The 17,939-nt window shown below is 43.3% G+C and overlaps 1 protein-coding gene across 1 annotated transcript in view; it reads left to right on the plus strand.

Moving 5' to 3' along the window:
* Positions 1-17,939, plus strand: part of mrc2 (mannose receptor, C type 2) — a 65,821-nt gene that overhangs the window by 5,328 nt on the left and 42,554 nt on the right. Inside the window, exons 2-4 of the mRNA XM_062985035.1 lie at positions 13,600-14,016; positions 16,794-16,967; positions 17,080-17,244. Of these exons, the coding sequence (XP_062841105.1) occupies positions 13,600-14,016; positions 16,794-16,967; positions 17,080-17,244 (756 nt within the window). The remainder of the gene's footprint in view (positions 1-13,599; positions 14,017-16,793; positions 16,968-17,079; positions 17,245-17,939) is intronic.

The following is a 17,939-nucleotide window of genomic DNA, read 5'->3' on the forward strand; positions in this document are numbered from 1 at the left end:
ATAAAAGTCAAAGTAAATGTAAGAAACACTGCAGTTTTATTTTATTTGCGTTTCCATACTGTCCCAACTTTTTCTTGATTTGGGGTTGTAAAATAAATGCTATGCTTTTAAACCTGTAGCAACAGTTTGCTTGCCTCAGAAAGGATTATTTTCTGTCTCACCATGACATGGTCCAAAGCATGGTCAGTAAAGACAGAACGTTTGGTGTGGAGAAACTCCAGTGGCCTGCACAAAAGCCATTAAAGTGGAACACTGATTGTAAGCCAGGGTTTATTTAGCCAGCCTGAATGGGCACAGATTCCCTCTGATACTCGCCAACCATCAAGTTGTGTGGAAATGCAAATGAAGTGTGCCATGACTTATGCACATGGCATATTTTATATCAGTATTTTGAATTCATCAGAAAAGCAGTGATGTTTGTTGCTTATATAAGATCACTCACTCACTCTCTTCACTGCTTATCCAGTCAGGGTCGCGGGGGGTGCTGGAGCCTATCCCAGCTTTTCAATGGGCGCAAGGTACACAGTAACACCCTGGATGGGGCGCCAGTCCATCACAGGGCAGACTAGGGCTGTCGCGCTAACCGCAATTTTGAAATACCGCGGTATAGACCAGCCAATCGCAGGGCATGCCAAGCAACCGCAACACCGCGATGTTCACGTTTTTTCTTTCTTTTTTTGTTGTTGCAGGGTCCATCTTGTTTTACACTTACATTCGGGCGTAATAAATGTTAAATAAATTCATAATGAAAATGAGCTAAGAGTGTCATTTTACCGCAAACTGTTTGCATGCGTTGCTGCTGAGTGTTTTAAAATGGAAACAATGGCAACATTAATTACAGGCAAGTTTATTAATGATCAAATTGAGTTCACACTCAATAAATTACTTGTAATTTAGACTATATTCAAACAGCCTTGGCGTACTAAAACACTTAATGACGGTTAATATGGCATTGCAGCCTGCAAATATTCTCTTGCTGGCTTGCTGGAATGATTTAAATGTATTTTTTTGTTGAATAAAAATGTATTGAAACGAATAATAACTTAAAATGTAGTATATATTGTTATGTTAATTATACCTACTAAATAGATGGTTAATAGTGGCGCGACAACCAGGCTAGATTTGCTCTGCTCTTTAAAGTCGCATGCAGGTACAGTACACATGTGTATTAGTGCAACAAGCACCATCAGAGAGAGTTTTAGTGCCGTCGGGAACATCGCTACCCCACTCAGATCCTCTCTGGAACCACATCAGGTGAACATGTTGGTTTTTCTAGCGCGCATGATAACGCAGGTTTAAGGTCTTACAGACTTTATTCTTTATTCTATTTTTTTTTTTTACCATATTTTGATTAGATGTGCATTTAAAATATTTAGCCTAAACACTTTTTTTCGTTTTACAGTGTATTTCAATCCTAGGCTAGAAGCTAAATTTAAACCTTTTTTTAATAGAGAAATGACGTGCATTCTTATTGCACATCCCTGCTCTGTTCTGTATTCAACAATAAACAAGCATTTGATTTGTCCTAAAGCTGCCTCATCTTTGTCATTATAAAGTAATAATATACCGAATCATAGCCTAACAATGAAGCTTGTTTATATAGCTCTAAAATCCAGATAAATTAAGTAATTAAAAAAAAAAAAAAAAAAAAAAAAAAATATATATATATATATATATATACAGTATATATATGGGTGACATACCAGAGTTCAAAAGAGGACAAATTGTTGGTGCACGTCTTGCTGGCGCATCTGTGACCAAGACAGCAAGTCTTTGTGATGTATCAAGAGCCACGGTATCCAGCGTAATGTCAGCATACCACCAAGAAGGACAAACCACATCCAACAGGATTAACTGTGGACGCAAGAGGAAGCTGTCTGAAAGGGATGTTCGGGTGCTAACCCGGATTGTATCCAAAAAACATAAAACCACGGCTGCCCAAATCACGGCAGAATTAAATGTGCACCTCAACTCTCCTGTTTCCACCCGAACTGTCCGTCGGGAGCTCCACAGGGTCGATATACACGGCCGGGCTGCTATAGCCAAACCTTTGGTCACTCGTGCCAATGCCAAACGTCGGTTTCAATGGTGCAAGGAGCGCAAATCTTGGGCTGTGGACAATGTGAAACATGTATTGTTCTCTGATGAGTCCACCTTTACTGTTTTCCCCACATCCGGGAGAGTTACGGTGTGGAGAAGCCCCAAAGAAGCGTACCACCCAGACTGTTGCATGCCCAGAGTGAAGCATGGGGGTGGATCAGTGATGGTTTGGGCTGCCATATCATGACATTCCCTTGGCCCAATACTTGTGCTAGATGGGCGCGTCACTGCCAAGGACTACCGAACCATTCTGGAGGACCATGTGCATCCAATGGCGGTTCCGTGTATCAGGATGACAATGCACCAATACACACAGCAAGACTGGTGAAAGATTGGTTTGATGAACATGAAAGTGAAGTTGAACATCTCCCATGGCCTGCACAGTCACCAGATCTAAATATTATTGAGCCACTTTGGGGTGTTTTGGAGAAGCGAGTCAGGAAACGTTTTCCTCCACCAGCATCACGTAGTGACCTGGCCACTATCCTGCAAGAAGAATGGCTTAAAATCCCTCTGACCACTGTGCAGGACTTGTATATGTCATTTCCAAGACGAATTGACGCTGTATTGGCCGCAAAAGGAGGCCCTACACCATACTAATAAATTATTGTGGTCTAAAACCAGGTGTTTCAGTTTCATTGTCCAACCCTTGTATATGTTGAGCCGCGCTAAATACCGAAAGGGGACATTCTTTCACCGCGACAGCCCTAGGGCAGACACACATACACACACACCCATTCACCTGCAGGGCAATTCAGTGTCTCCAATTAACCTGAGTGCATGTTTTTGGACTGTGGGAGGAAACCGGAGCTCTCGGAGGAAACTGTCATTCCCAATCGCTTCCACTTTGTTATAATACCACTGACAGTCGACTGTGGAATATGTAGTAGCGAGGAAATTTCACGACTGGACTTGTTGCACAGGTGGCATCCTATCATGGTACCACGCTGGAATTCACTGATCTCCTGAGAGCGACCCATTCTTTCACTAATGTTTGTAGAAGCAGTCTGCATGCCTAGGTGCTTGGTTTTATACACCTGTGGCCATGGAAGTGATCGGAACACCTGATTTCAATGATTTGGATGGGTGAGTGAATACTTTTGGCAATATAGTGTATATCAGAAAAAAGCATATCATGCATATGCGAATCAATTCTCAGAGAAGGGGGCAGCGATTTTATAAGGGTGGCCGTGGCCCCCACTGCACCCCCCTTGACGCCGCCGCTGTAGGGTAAACCTGCAGCAAAAGGTAGCTATCTAGCTGTAGCAAATAGCATTAATTATAAATACTGTTTATCTACCTGACAGGATAAGACTAGCTCTCACTTATCTGTGTGAGGGTTTGTCTACATCTGTTCCACAAAACATGTTCACTTTATTTTACAGCTGCTTATTAAGTTTTTTATAATGGCTGAGTCTAGCTAGGCAAGTCATGTCATTTCACGACACGTCTTATCAAGATTCAAGAAATAATAGATGGTCTAGTGGGGGGTGGGTCCAACTAACTGTAGTTGGTTGCTACCACAAGGATTCCTTCTTAAAGAGAGAGTTAGAAATGAGTGTAAAACAGATATAATGATGTCAGTGGCTGGAAATACTTTGCCCATTTTCTTAAAAACTAAGTTTGAGTTTTGGCTTTATTTTTTTTATTTTACCCCCTTTTTCTCCCACTTTAGCGCATCCGATTTGTACCCGTCAATCATCCTCTCACTAATGCTGGTCCCTGCTCCTGATTGGGGAGGACGAGGCTGCTCCACGCCCCCTCCGAAACGTGCACAGCAATCGAACATCTTATCACCTACACTTGACGAGCGCAGTGCGGTACAGCGCTGTGCGCGGAGGGCCACACCCCCTACCGCACTCCTTCCCCATCTCCGTGCAGGCGCCACCAACCAGCCAGCAAAGGTCGTAATCACACTAGTCTGAGAGAGAGACCCCATCCGGCTTTAGTCCCGCCACTTATCTGAACAACAGGCCGATCGTTGTTCATGTAGCCACTCAGCCTCAGCTGGCAAGGCAGAGCCGAGATTCGATACGATGTATGTATGTATTCGAGAAGTTTATTATGATAATGGTTTTTGCATTATAAATTTTTTTTTACTATTAAAAAGAGCCACATGGAATGGGTTGTCTATAATTATTAATTTTTTGAATTTTTAAAACTGATTTAAATTGTGCTGTTGTGCTGGTATGAGTGGATCAGACACAGCAGCGCTGCTGGAGTTTTTAAATACCGTGTCCACTCACTGTCCACTCTATTAGACACTCCTACCTAGTTGGTCCACCTTGTAGATGTAAAGTCAGAGACGATCGCTTATCTATTGCTGCTGTTTGAGTTGGTCATCTTCTAGACCTTCATCAGTGGTCACAGGACGCTGCCCATGGGGCGCTGTTGGCTGGATATTTTTGGTTGGTGGACTATTCTCAGTCTAGTCCACTCATACCAGCACAACACACACTAACACACCACCACCATGTCAGTGTTACTGCAGTGCTGAGAATGACCCACCACCCAAATAATACCTGGTCTGTAGTGGTCCTGTGGGGGTCCTGACCATTGAAGAACAGTATGAAATGGGGCTAACAAAGCATGCAGAGGAACAGATAGCCTACAGTCAGTAATTGTCAAAATACAAAGTGCTCCTATATGGTAAGTGGAGCTGATAAAATGGACAGTGAGTGTAGAAACAAGGTGGTTTTAATGTTATGGCTGATCGGTGTATAATGTGCAACCCTCCACTGCTGTTTTTCATCAGCTTCAGCAGAAAACACAGGTGGAAAAAGTCAGCTAATTCCTGACTGTCAGGACATTGTGTTTAATTTAAAGCAGATTTTTAGTAGAGTTCAGCTGAAACCCTGCAGACCAAAGCCTTGTGCTGGGCAAGTCGTTAAATTGGCAAACCTCTGGTCGGATGATGTAATACATAAAGCCCCTCTCTGATAAAAGTCTTTATGCAGGCTTCTGCAGGGCTGTAAACTCAAATCAGGTTATTCATATTCACCAATCAACCTCCTTGTTTCTACACTCACTGTCCATTTTATCAGCTCCACTTACCATAAATAATTACTGACTGTAGTCCATCAGTTTCTCTACACACTTTTTTAGCCATCTTTCACCTTGTTCTTCAATGGTCAAGACCACCACAGAGCAGGTATTATTTAGGTGGTGATCATTCTCAGCACTGAAGTGAAACTGACATGGTGGTGGTGTGTTAGTGTGTGTTGTGCTAGTATGAGTGGATCAGACACTGACTCTTACTGTCACTGCTGGACTGAGAATAGTCCACCAACCAAAAATATCCAGCCAACAGCGCTCTGTGGGGAGCGTCCTGTGACCACTGATGAAGGTCTAGAAGATGACCAACTCAAACAGCAGCAATAGATGAGTGATCGTCTCTGACTTTACATCTACAAGGCGGACCAACTAGGTAGGAGCGTCTAATAGAGTAGATAGTGAGTGGACACGGTATATAAAAACTCCAGCAGCACTGCTGTGTGTCTGGTCCACTCATACTGGCACAACACACACTAACACACCACCACCATGTCATTGCCACTGCAGTGCTGAGAATGATCCACCACCCAAATAATACCTGCTCTGTAGTGGTCCTGTGGGGGTCCTGACCACTGAAAAACAGGGTGAAAGCAGGCTAAAAAAGTATGTAGAGAAACAGATGGACTACAGTCAGTAAGTGGAGCTGATAAAATTGACAGTGAGTGTAGAAACAAGGAGGTGGTCATAATGTTATGCCTGATCGGTGTAACTTATATTCTCAGATTTCTGTCTGATATCCACAGCTGCACCTGTGCAGAAACAATACGTGACTGGAACCAGCACAAAGAAGAGATAAATCCTGTCAGTGTAGAGATACAAACCCAGATTCCACTAGTTGTGGGATAGCACAACAGACCAAGAACCAAGTTCTAAAAATACAACCCCAAATCATAGAAAGTTGGGACAGCATGGAAAATGTGCAACTTAATTTCATTTGTTAATAAACATCCATTCCTGCATTTCAGGCCTGCAACACATTCCAAAAAAAGTTGGGACGGGGACAATTTAGGGCTAGTAATGAGGTAAATTAGGTTGTCAGGCACTACAATACAGAGTTACATGCACAAATGCCACTTAATACTTTACTGTGCAAAAAAAAGAAGCCTTATGTTAACCATGTCCAGAAGCGGCGTCGACTTCTCTGGGCTGGGAGGGCAGCTAGGATGGACCATCACACAGTGGAAACGTGTATTGTGGTCAGATGAATCAGCATTCCGAAGACCAAAGATGAAAAGGACCATCCAGTCCAAAAGCCAGGGTCATGTCATGTGTTGCAGGCCTGAAATGCAGGAATGGATGTTTATTAATAAATGAAATGAAGTCGACCAGATAAAACCTGAAATATCTCAGGTTCATCCTGTCTGCAATGAAATAAAAGTCAAAGTAAATGTAAGAAACTCTGGTCTTAAAGGGTACCTCATTACACCCCTGGTATGAATACTCTTACACACAGACAATATTTTGAAATCACACCCACACACCATAACAGTCATGAATTCCCACCAGCTGGTGGTTTATTCAGACCATTGTGTTGATTATCAGGCCAGAACCTGACAAAACCATTTCCTCACCGCTGAAGTGCAGAGCAGGTGAGCACAGCAGCACACAGTGGGCAGATTTCCGGCTGTGTGTGTGTTTACAGCCTCTGGTTCTAGTTTATAAGTGTTTATGGAAAATGTTTACTGTTCTACAATGATAATTAGCAGTCGTGGTTGTTGCTCATTATGGTGTTGAAGGGCAAGTGTATACTTGCCATGTGACTAGGCATCTGTGTGCTCACAAAGCTCACAAATATTCATCAACCAGTTTTGCTGGTGAGGGATAAACAATGGTCACAAGGGCAAAAGCCAAGAATTCCCATAATAGGGTGCCAGTCCATCTCAGAACTTCGGCCATCCTGCTCCATCAGTCATTCCAATCATTTCTGTGTAAAAGCCCGGCTGGCCAACCGCATCAGACTAGCAGTGGTGGACTAGCTCAATAGTGGCTGTACTTAACCACAGACCAGTCAGGGTGCCCATGCTGACCCCTGTCCACCGCCGAAAGCGCCAACAATGGGCACGTGAGCATCGGAACTGGACCACGGAGCAATGGTCTGATGAATCACGTTTTCTTTTACGTCACGTGGATGGCCGGGTGCGTGTGCGTCGCTTACCTGGGGAACACATGGCACCATGATGCACTATGGGAAGAAGGCAAGGCGGCGGAGGCAGTGTGATGCTTTGAGCAATGTTCTGCTGGGAAACCTTGGGTCCTGCCATCCATGTGGATGTTACTTTGACATGTACCACCTACCTAAGCATTGTTGCAGACCATGTACACCCTTATATGGAAACGATATTCCCTGATGGCTGTGGCCTCTTTCAGCAGGATAATGCGCCCTGCCACAAAGCAAAAACGGTTCAGGAATGGTTTGAGGAGCACAACGACAAGTTTGAGGTGTTGACTTGGCCTCCAAATTCCCCAGATCTCAATCTCATCGAGCATCTGTGGGACGTGCTGGACAAACAAGTCCGATCCATGGAGGCCCCACCTCACAACTTAGAGGAGTTAAAGGATCTGCTGCTGACATCTTGGTGCCAGATACCACATCACACCTTTAGGGGTCTAATGGAGTCGAATGCCTCGACGGGTCAGGGCTGTTTTGCCAGCAAAAGGGGGACCAGCACAATACTATTTACAACCACTTTACTACCCACCTTCTTGTTTGATAGATGACTGAAAAACTCTTACCATGGTGTGAAAACCATCAAAGCTCTGAGCTGTCTGTTGTTTGTTTCAGACTCTTCTCAGACATACTTCTAATGGTGTGTAACAGTGTAAGTTACCGCACTGTCGGCTCTTTCAGGACACTGTTTAAATGGCATTGGTTTGACTGGATGTTCCTTAAACCAGTGGTTCTCAAATTGGGATCTCAGAACACCACAGGTTTTGTGACGTGGATTTAAGGGGTCTGCAGTTTATAGCTTTGTTGTCCCAATGTCTGCTGCTTGACCTTGTTCTTATGAACCACACCATTCTTCAACATTTTATGACTGCAGCCAACCTGACACTTACTTTTCCACTCTTTGCTTTGGTCATTAGTTCTTTAATTCCAGTTACTTTTGAGGTACTACCAACTGGTTCTGGTGGGAGAAGAAGCTGGAAACGGGGAAATTAACTTGAATAGTCAAGTAAGGATGCCAGTGATTAGTCATTGTACACTCACTGTCCATTTTATCAACTCCACTTACCATATAGAAGCACTTTGTAGTTCTACAATTACTGACTGTAGTCCATCTGTTTCTCTGCATGCTTTGTTAGCCCCTTTTCATGACCACTAAAGAGCAGGTGTTATTTAGGTGGTGGATCATTCTCAGCACTGCAGTGACACTGTCGTGGTGGTGTGTTAGTGTGTGTTGTGCTGGTATGAGTGGATAAGACCTCACTGTCCCTGCTGGACTGAGAATAGTCCACCAACCAAAAATCTCCAGCCAACAGCACCCCGTGGGCAGCGTCCTGTGACCACTGATGAAGGTCTAGAAGATGACCAACTCAAACAGCAGCAATAGATGAGCGATCGTCTCTGACTTTACATCTACAAGGTGGACCAACTAGGTAGGAGAGTCTAATAGAGTGGACAGTGAGTGGACACGGTATTTAAAAACTCCAGCAGAGCTGCTGTGTCTGATCCACTCATACCAGCACAACACACACTAACACACCACCACCATGTCAGTGTCACTGCAGTGCTGAGAATGATTCACCACCTAAATAATGCCTGCTCTGTAGTGGTCCTGTGGGGGTCCTGACCAATAAGGAACAGGGTGAAAGCAGGCAAAAAAAGTATGCAGAGAAACAGATGGACTACAGTCAGTAATTGTAGAACTACAAAGTGCTTCTATATGGTAAGTTTTGGTTTCCTTGTACTAAAACAGATTGAATATAACATACTGTTCATGTCAAATTGGGATTGTTATATTTACCAACACAATAACCTGTTCCACATGGCTTGTGTTTTTGTGTGCTAGGCTGTTATTACTACAGTAAATTACTGTCGGGTACAATATCTTCACTGTCTTTATTTATTTATTTTTCGTGGTCACTAAATATGGACACTGTTGGTTTTCCATTTGGTCTACCATACTTCCTATTTTTACTTCTCATTTTTATGTGGCCTCGGCTTGAAATTACATCTGTATTATTCTTGTTCCTTGTCTGTCTTACTTTGTTTATTTTTTCATTTCTTTATTATATTTATCTCCATTTTCAAATTCAATATCATTCTATTTTTGTTTTCTTGCATTGTCAGTGCTTGTATTTTAGTCAAACGCTCCATGTACTGTATGTAACTTGATGGAGGCGGGATGGATAAGGATAGTCTACGGCAGATGGAATACCTTTATTTGTCGTACATACATACAAACATACTTACTGACTGTGGAAACTGTTGTACTATCGCACTCATACCTCAGGCCAGCAAAATACTACTGAAGATCCTACAAAGACGGTTGCAACCTTACTTTGACAGAGAGCTGCCGGAGGAACAAGCAGGATCCAGGAAAGGCAGAGGAACAAGAGATGTGATTGCTAACATTAGGTGGATAATATAAAAGGCCAAAGAATACAACAAGCAGATTGATCACCAGAAACTTTGGATTACCATGAAGGATATGGGTGTGCCGAGCCATCTGATCAGCCTCATTAGGAACCTTTACATCGACCAAGAAGCAACAGTCCGATCAGAACACGGCGACACGGCACGGTTCAAAGTAGAGCGGGGCGTCGGACAAGGATGCATCCTGTCGCCATTTCTCTTTCATTTGTATGCAGAAGCCATTTTCAGGAAGGCTGGACTAGCCGAAAAAGAAGAAGGAATTAAAATCGCTGGACGAATCATCAACAATCTTAGATACGCAGATGATACAACTCTGATAACAAGTGCAGATGGAATGAAGGACGTATTACGGAGCATCGAGCAGGAAAGCTCGAACATGGGGCTGTTACTCAACACAAAGAAGACAAAGATATTGACTACTGCCAGATACGACCGGGACACATTTGAGACGGATGGCGACAAACTGGAAGTTGTAAAGGATTTCAACCTACTCGGAGCGTTGATCACTGAAGATGCTGAAACGACACTGGAAATCAGATGGAGAATAGGCATGGGGAAATCAACAATGAAGTCACTGGACAAGGTCTTCAAATCGAGGAACATTTCACAATCGACGAAAATACGCCTCGTACATAGTTTGGTCTTCTCTGTGGTAACGTACGGATGTGAAACCTGGACGATAAAGAAACCAGACACAAGAAGAATCAACGCCTTCGAAATGTGGTGCTGGAGAAGGATGTTATCAATACCATGGACGGTCAGAAGAACGAACAAATCGAACCAGACATGTCACTCGAATCAAGGATCACTAAGCTATGACTTGCCTACTTTGGACACATCGTACGAAGAGAGCGATCACTGGAGAAGGACATCATGGTCGGAAGAATAGAAGGAACAAGGCGAAGAGGAAGACCAGCAACTCGATGGCTCGACACAATCACAACAACGGCAGAGAAGACCCTGGCGGACCTATCTAGACTTGCACGGGATCCTACAGATTCCTACAGATCGTTCATCCATCAAGTCGCCATGGATAAAAAAAACCTATACATATACATGTGTATAGAACAATGCCATTTTTACTCACCTATCCCAGCTTCCTTGGGGCAGCTATTGTATGACGCCCCTGAAGACCAAGAGGGTTAAGAGCCTTGCTCAGTGGCTCAACAGTGGCTGAGCCAAGATTCAAATCCACAACCTTCTAGTTGGTAACCCACAGCTCTACCCACTGGATTTAATAGAGATATTAAAAAGGACTCTAATGGACACTGTGTAGTTTAAGTTTGTCATGGTTTGGGGGGGGGTGTTTACCAGGCACATAGACCACTGAAGTCGTGCGTCATTCTGTAGTCCTCATTATGCCCATATTTGGAGACCCGGGTCTAACTCAGATTTCCTATGGGAAAAATGAATGGGGTTTTCAAAAAATCGTCTCTAACGCATCCTGTGCTAAATAAACATGTTCTGAACGCTCTATGTTTTGTCCTGTGTACATTTTGCTCCTGTACATCACTGGATCCTCTAAATTACGAGGTTGTTAAAGGGTCGTAATACTAATAATGCTACACGTAAGCTAGTGCTACTGCACATTAATTAGACGTCAATGAACTACACCAATCAAATCAACGGAACGAGCGGCTCGCTTTTGGTGAGCACAACCAAAGGCGTAACACCCAACCATCCTTGCTTTCTACTTTAATGTAGCTAGCTACTAAAAATATCAACTAAAACTTGTGAATATCACTCCACTGTTACACTGATGAATCGCGCTGCTTCGTGCGGTTATTTAAGAGGTGATGAAGAGGTGATGTAAATTCAGTGCGCAGTAGCATTAGCTTACATGTAGCAATATTCATATTTTGACTCTTTAACGACTTCATAATTCAGAGGATCCAGTGATAATAGACAGAAGAATCTCCATAAAACAAAACCTAACAGCTTTGGAACATTTTTACTACAGGATGCGAGAGAGGCAATTTGCGAAATCTCAGTTCATTCTTCCCATTCAAAATTTCTGTTAGACCCGGGTTACCAAATATGGGCATAACAACATGGCGTGGCCTACAAAATGACGACATGACTTCAGTGGTCTATTGTTGAAGGTACTGTAAACGGCAAGGGGTCCCTGCCTGTTTTAACAAGAATGGCAAGCCACATTCTGCACATGTGACTTTGTAGTAAGTGCAAGTGCTAGAATGGCCTGCCTGTAGTCCAGACCTGTTTTCTATTGATATAAACAATTATACTGTATATACACAATATAAACATTTATATTAAGCTGGAATGGGAAAGATTCCACTTTCTTAATTAAATGATTTAAGGGGAAAAGGGTGATGTAATTGTGGACATACTCCTATCCCAGTATTTTTGAGTATATACACCGATCAGGCATAACATTATGACCACCTTGCCAATATTGTATTGGTCCCTTTTTTGCTGCTAAAACAGCCCTGACCCATCAAGGCATGGACTCTACTAGACCCCTGAAGGTGGAATCTGGCACCACACGGTCCAGCCTTTGCTCCCCATGTGCATCAGTGAGCCCATGACCCTGTCGCTGGTTTACCACTTTTCCTTCCTTGGACCACTTTTGATAGATACTGACCACTGCAGACCAGGAACACCCCACAAAAGCTGCAGTTTTGGAGATGCTCTGACCCAGTCGTCTAGCCATCACAATTTGGCCCTTGTCAAACTCGCTCAAATCCTTACGCTCGCCCATTTTTCCTGCTTCTAACACATCAACTTTGAGGATAAAATGTTCACTTGCCTAATATATCCACTGATATCAGTAACACGTTACTCTAATCTGACCACATTTTTTCAGTAACAAGTAATCTAACGAGTTACTATTTCCAATCCAGTAATCAGATTAAAGTTACTTATCCAAGTTACTGTGCGTTACTATTTTTGTCATTTTCCTTAGTAAAAAGATATATTTTTGCTTTCTTCTTGCGTCTCGGGGAGTGACGTCTGGCCTATGCGACAATTAAGTCACGTTTTCAGCATGAGGACAACTCACGTGTAATACCACGCAGCGACACAAACGTAAACAATAAAGGGAGGAGAGAGATGCGCGTTTTCTAGCTGGAAATACAGACACTATTTTGAGTTTGTGTCAGTTAAAGATTTTATATTTTATAAAAACAAGTATTTTTTTCAGGAAATAGTTTTTCAGTTCAACTTTAAATGTCAGGAGATACATTGTTACTGTTAAAAATGCACTTCCAATAAAGTGAGTATTGGCAAAACTGGTTGTCATTTTTATGTTGAGGCGGCGGGGGGTGTTGTCGGCAGCTGCTGAATGTAACTAATAAAGTAACTTGTAATCTAACTTAGTTACTTTTAAAATCAAGTAACCAATAAAGTAACTAAGTTACTTTTTAAAGGAGTAATCAGTATCAGAAATCAGATTACTTTTTCAAGGTAACTATGCCATCACTGAATATATCCCACCCACTAACAAGTGACATGATGAAGAGATAATCAGTGTTTTTCACTTCACCTGTCAGTGGTCATAATGTTATGCCTAGTTGGTGTATATACATTAAACAATACAAATGATTACTTAAAAATTATTTTGTCTTTGTACTTTTTAAAATACAGGTAAAAAAACATCTGCTTTCTGTTTTTATTTTTTTTACTGTCTTGTTACTTTTTGGTGTTTCGGTTTGTAAGAAAAATTTACACATGCTACAAATCCTATACATTCATTTTATATGAACACCCACAAATGACAGCATCAATCAATTTGAATAATATTAGTAGTTTAATGATTTCCATTAGCATTCTAATCACCCCAACCTGCCTCTCTGTGTCTCTCTCTCTCTCTCTTGCTTAACTCTCAGAGCATGTAGCCGACCCCGACACATTCGCCTTTTACCACGAGGGGGTGCAGGGATGTCTGGCGGTACGAGATCACTCACTCTACCTCTCCTCGTCCTGCACCGGCGATGCTCAGCTTTGGAAATGGGTCACCGGAAACCGCCTCTTTAACTTAGGTTCATCTCTCTGCCTGGGTGTCAGTCTGGGAAACGCGACTCACCAGAGTGCCGTGTCCCGGCTCGGCATGTTCCGCTGTGACCACGAACCCCCTCAGGCCATTTGGTCGTGGGGGTGTAGCAAGTTTCTGGAAACTCTCGGGACCTACTTACCCGCTCCGAGCCTGGCCAGGGATAAACGCAGCGCCGTGGCTGACGGTTCCTCGGATTTGAAGTGGCGACTCTTTGGTAAAGAGCAGGACCTTTGCGCCAAGACCTACAAAGGTAAGACATCTATTTTACCACTGCTTTATTCGATTCAGGGTCACGGTGGGTACGATTCACTGGGCGAAAGGTAGGAAACACCCTGGACAGGTCGCCAGTCCATCACAGGGCAAACACACTCACACTTAGGGGCAATTTTAGTAGCTCTAATTAGTCTGACTGCATGTCTTTGGACTGTAGAAGGAAACCAGAGCTCCTATGCTGACATGGGAAGAACATGCTCCACCTTGTAATGTTTATTTTACATCTAAGTTATTATTATGTTCTACCATACAACTGGAAATGTGCTTCTATCAGCAGCCACTGGTCCATAACCAGTACAACAGACTGCTTATTGGGAAGATGCACTTAAAGCCTCACAGCTGTTTTAGCCATGTATATACACTGATAACACTCAGCCATAACATTAGAAGTACTTTGTAGTTCTACAATTACTGACTGTAGTCCATCTGTTTCTCTACATACCTTTTTAACCTGCTTTCACCCTGTTCTTCAATGATCAGGACCCCCACAGAACCACCACAGAGCAGGTATTATTTAGGTAATGGATCATTCTCAGCACTGCACTGACACTGACATGGTGGTGGTGTGTTAGTGTGTGTTGTGCTGGTATGAGTGGATCAGACACAGCAGCGCTGCTGGAGTTTTTAAATACCGTGTCCACTCACTGTCCACTCTATTAGACGCTCCTGCCTAGTTGATCCACCTTGTAGATGTAAAGTCAGAGACGATCGCTCATCTATCGCTGCTGTTTGAGTTGGTCATCTTGTAGACCTTCATCAGTGGTCACAGGACGCTGCCCACGGGGCGCTGTTGGCTGGATATATTTGGTTGGTGGACTATTCTCAGTCCAGCAGTGACAGTGAGGTGTTTAAAAACTTTATCAGCATTGCTGTGTTTTATCCACTCATACCAGCACAACACACACTAACACACCAGCACCATGTCAGTGTCACTGCAGTGCTTAGAATGATCCATCACCCAAATAATACCTGCTCTGTAGTGGTCCTGGGAGAGTCCTGACCATTGAAGAACAGCCTGAAAGGGGCTAACAAAGAATGCAGAGAAACAGATGGACTACAGTCAGTAATTGTAGAACTACAAAGTGCTTCTATATGGTACGTGGAGCTGATAAAATGGACAATGTGTGTTTAGCCACAGTATTGTTTTGCCTAAGCATCCTGCCAATTGGGTTTATCTCTTATGTCTTGCATGTCCAAGGCTCTGTCTGGTGCCTTCGTGCCTCCTAGCAGGTTGTGACCTGCCCTGTGTTGCCTGCCACCCATTCCAAAGAATTTGGTACAATATCAAACAATTACAGAATGTTGTTGACAGGAAAGGTGATGTAACACAGCAGTAAACATAACACATTATAAAAAAAATCAGTAAAGTTATTAATTTAAAATATAAAATCTCTGTGCAGTGCTTATTCAATTCCATGTAAAAGACTTAATTTTCTACAAATGCAATAAACACAACAATTTGTCAATTTGATGACTTGAGACAGGGCAGATGTTCAAGTAACACGGTTTTGAGTAGGTGAATTGGCAACATGTGAGGGTATCATGATTGGGCATAAGAGTCTCAGTCTTTACAGGAAAGGACCATCCAGGCTGTTATCAGTAAAAGATGCAAAAGCCAACACCTGCCATGGTATGATGAGACATTTGCTGCCATTAATGCATAGTTCAGACTACACGATTTTTGCCCTGGTTTTCGCTCGCCGGCTGGTCTGCGCTTGATGTGGCAGCTTGGAAGCAACTCGGCTTTTGCTTGGGGCTTGAAACTCGGCTCTTGATCGCTATGTGTGAACTGTTCAACAACTCAATCACTCGCCGAGCGCTTGGAAACTCGAGGAAAATATCTAGCATGGTAAATATCTGGACCAGTCGGCGACTCAAAATCGCGTAGTGTAAAAGGTGTTGCGAGTGGCAGCGAGTGCTATTTCGATTTACAGCCAATGAGAACGCAAGATACGGTGAGGGGAAACGTGGGACAGGGACATAATATGGTTTCTATCAGAATACATCAGCACACACACAATCTTTACAGTATTTGTGACCTTATCGTCCACGCCAACCCATCATACCCACGCTGAATTGCAAAAATATTTATTAACCTCTAACTCACTACAGAACAGACGATCCCTGCTGGTTGCGTAGCCCAATCCACTCGGATTCATCTATTTTTCCTACTTGCTTTTACACTGCCTATCAGCGCACAAACAACGTTGATCGCTCGCTTATTGTTGACGTGCATTTTTGGACGTGGTATCATTAAACCCCTCGTCACTTCTTGCGTGTGACAAAACGTAGTTTGGGAGACCAGACAGACTCGCCTGCGATTCCTCCCCGTGATAGATCGTGTAGTGTGTAATACACAACGACCTAAAATACTCCTGATTGCAAGAGATCCAGTTGTGTAGTGTGATCTTGGCATAAAAGCAACATTCCCTGGAAAGTCCATGGTTATTGTAGCCAGACAATGCCAGGTCTCATTCTGCACATGCTACAACAGCACAGAGTGTGTGTGCTTGACTGGCCTGTCTGCAGTCCGGATTTGTCTTATATTGAAAATGTATGGCGCATCATGAAGATTTTCAGAGAAGAATGTGAACTGCCCACTGTACACATGGCCTCAACATGTCATTGCTCCAGAGGTGGATGGCATCACTGGGATTCAAACTTGCAATCTTTCAATGACGGCGTGAATGATTGCATTGCAGCACCACTTCCTAAACTTCAAAGGTTTTGTCTAAAGTTCTCTTCTCTTTCTAGAGATCTACACCATCCAGGGGAACTCTAACGGGCGCCCATGCCATTTGCCCTTCCTCTATGATGGCGAGTGGTACCACAGCTGCACCAGCGTGGGGAGGGAGGATGGTCATCTTTGGTGCGCCGTCACGCACGACTACGGCAAGGACGAGCGCTGGGGATTCTGTCCTGTGAAGAGTGAGTCCATCTCTTACTGTATATGATGATTACATGTGATATGTGAAACACTGCTGATGAGTCTGACCCCGTTGGGGATATTTGTCTGTTTTGTTCTTTTTTATACTCATAGGTGCAGACTGTGAGACATTTTGGGACACCGACTCTCTTACTGGTAACTGCTACCAGTTTAATTTCCAGGCCACGCTGACATGGGAGGAGGCTCGGACCAGCTGCAGTCAACAGGGTGCAGAACTGCTGAGCATCACCAAGGTGGAGGAGCAGAGTTACATAAATGGTGAGAGGCTGGGTTTTGAAATGGCATACCAGTATATGTCACCCATATCCTTGATGCATTGAATACTCTGCCAGTATATGAGTTGAATTCCAGGGTTTTTTAGCCACTAGGCCGGGGACCACCATTGGGCCATGGAGCACCCTTTAGTGGCCCCTAAATCTTACACTGGGCCTTAATAAGCCATTGATCAAACCTTAGTACAGTAATACTGTAATAGTACTGCTTTGCTTATCCTTTCCAAGATGGTGGTAACCTAGAATACAGTTCAGTGCAGTAAAACCTTCTAATAATTTAACACATATTGTTTGGACTCAGTTAATCCCCAGTTAAACATATTGACCCTATAAGTGACCCCTTATGAACTGACATTAATTGTAGTGGTTAGAATAAAACCTTAGAATAAAACCAGCTGTTCCTTGTGGATTCCACTACTAGTAGTGCATGATTCAGGATGGTTGGAAAGGTGCTTCAAAAGGGCACCATGGTAAAGTTGTGGAAAGGCACAAATTAGGAGAAGATACAAAAATATTTCAACAGCTTTAACTATCCTTCTGAGTACTGTTCAGAGCATCCTCAGGAAGAGGAAAGTGTATGGCACCACTAACACCTTGCCAAGATCGGGCTACCGAGAGGCCCGGTACTTAAGGTACTGGACTAGTGATCGGAAAGTCGCTGGTTGAAGCCCCACCAGTGCC

The sequence above is a fragment of the Trichomycterus rosablanca genome, chromosome 22 (genome assembly GCF_030014385.1).
Source record: "Trichomycterus rosablanca isolate fTriRos1 chromosome 22, fTriRos1.hap1, whole genome shotgun sequence".
NCBI lineage: Eukaryota > Metazoa > Chordata > Actinopteri > Siluriformes > Trichomycteridae > Trichomycterus > Trichomycterus rosablanca.